This window comes from Sphaeroforma arctica (genome assembly GCF_001186125.1).
Source record: "Sphaeroforma arctica JP610 unplaced genomic scaffold supercont1.68, whole genome shotgun sequence".
Classification (NCBI taxonomy): domain Eukaryota; class Ichthyosporea; order Ichthyophonida; genus Sphaeroforma; species Sphaeroforma arctica.
The window spans coordinates 13,243-15,128 of record NW_014040490.1 but is presented as its reverse complement, the minus strand read 5'-3'; the positions used below and the strand labels follow the sequence as shown (position 1 = coordinate 15,128).

The 1,886-nt window shown below is 39.7% G+C and overlaps 1 protein-coding gene across 1 annotated transcript; it reads left to right on the top strand.

The window, feature by feature from the left end:
- Nucleotides 1-810: 810 nt before the first annotated feature.
- SARC_01650 (hypothetical protein) lies at nt 811-1,793 on the top strand (the record flags this gene model as incomplete). The annotated part of the gene is made up of 1 exon (XM_014304599.1): nt 811-1,793. The coding sequence occupies exon 1, from the start codon at nt 1,179-1,181 to the stop codon at nt 1,791-1,793; it is 615 nt and encodes a 204-aa protein (XP_014160074.1). The 5' UTR covers nt 811-1,178.
- Between the last annotated feature and the right edge of the window lie 93 nt (nt 1,794-1,886).

Here is a 1,886-nt window from a genome sequence, read left to right as displayed (position 1 = left end):
AAACAATACGTACATACATACATACATACACACACACACACACATACATACATCCATACATATATATACATATATATATATAGATATATATATCTATAACGACAGACATCAACTGTTTGCACACCTGGAAATAAAGTAAACTTCGGCGTTGCTCTTACCTTGAACGAGACAATGTCATTGATGTCCATAATGGCGGATGTACTATACCGAGATAAAAACCAAAGCGTTGTTGATGAACTCACTCTCTGTTATTCAAAGCCTCAATTCTTTCTCTCGAACAGATATACTGGTGACGCCGAGGTTGAGATCTAGCCTGAGTAATATATTCGACACTTGCCGGTTGGTTCGTTTTCAACTGTTCTTTCTTATTACCACGGATATTTGCCTTCCGAGAATTAGTCATAAAATTATAATTTATATAATATAATATGTGGGTGAACAAACGATATGTTTCACTTTCAGTCCTCTCTTCATCTTCTTGCGTGTGTTATTACTTATTATTACTTTTTTAGCCCACAGGGCACAACACGTCACTCCAACTTCTGAAATCTAAACACTCACAAGAAGAGTCAAAAGGTATTTATTTTAGATTATAGAGTATGGCACTAAAAACTCTGGTGGACTACCCTAACAAATTCCGTTTCGCCAAGGAAGTGCTGGCGAATAGGTTTCAAGTACAGATCGATTATCCAATGATTCAATGTTTATTTATATGAATCTCGTGATGTACGAGGCATTGCGAGGCTGGCCGCAAAGTTGGAAAAGTGGCGGCACAGCTGAGAATTGTGATTCTTGTGACTTAGTGACTCTCTTGTGTGTGTGAAGTTTGTCAGTCCGCCTCTGTGGTGACAGTTGATTTAGTCCAAATAGTCAGCGCGTGTCGAGTGTACTATTGAATCTTTACAGTAAATAATAAGCGTATGATTCAAGCATTTTAAGCAACCAGAAACAAGCTATAGGTGTATATCTATATTATATGTCATATTTATTAGTAGTATCTATTCGATTTTAGAAAATATTCAATACACTTTTCTCATATTTGCAGTCGTACGCAGAGATTGCATTTGGGGTTACTTAAGTATCTTGACAACCTCCAATGTGCAAGTGTATATTTCCCCGTGCCCACATAGTCATTACCAATCCCAATAACTAGTTAAATGTTGCTAAATACAAAGTGAATGGGAACGATGGCAGTGAATCAAATTCGCGTCAAGCTATACGAACTGTCTCCTACTTTCGAGTGGGTGGATAAGGGCTGCGGTACAATAGGCTTGGTGAAGCCACCATCTACAGATACAGATACGTACACGACAGCAGACGCATCTGATGTGAATATTGGTACCGACAGTAATGATGCTGTGGATACCAGTGGAACCACAGGGCTTTCTGACGCCAATGTTGTGGTCGACAGTGCAGTTGAGGCTGGCGTTGAGGGCGTTGCGGCTAGTATTGAGATAGAAGATAGTAAGCAGAGCGTGGTGAATGTGATTGTGTGGTCGGAGGTTGAGGAGGATGTTAAATTATTAGAAACTGTTGTGTATAAGGACACAGAATTTAAGATTCAGCAGGATACTCTATTGTTATTCCAATGCACGACGGATGGTATTGACAAGGCGCTGAGTTTCCAGGAAGCGGAAAGCTGCGAAGACACATTGGCTAGGATACACATGATGCAAGGGCACACACCTAGCCTAAGCTCGTCTTGGGCCGATATGTCAGACGCGGAAGACAGGAGAGCGATAATGACACTCCCAGGTATGCAAAATCCATCACTTGATAATAATGTGTTCTGAGCGATCAAAATAATAGATACTTTGGACATAGATATGTGATATGTGTTGTGTTTATGTGTCTTTTTGAAACTTCTGTTGTGATATTCAATTTAA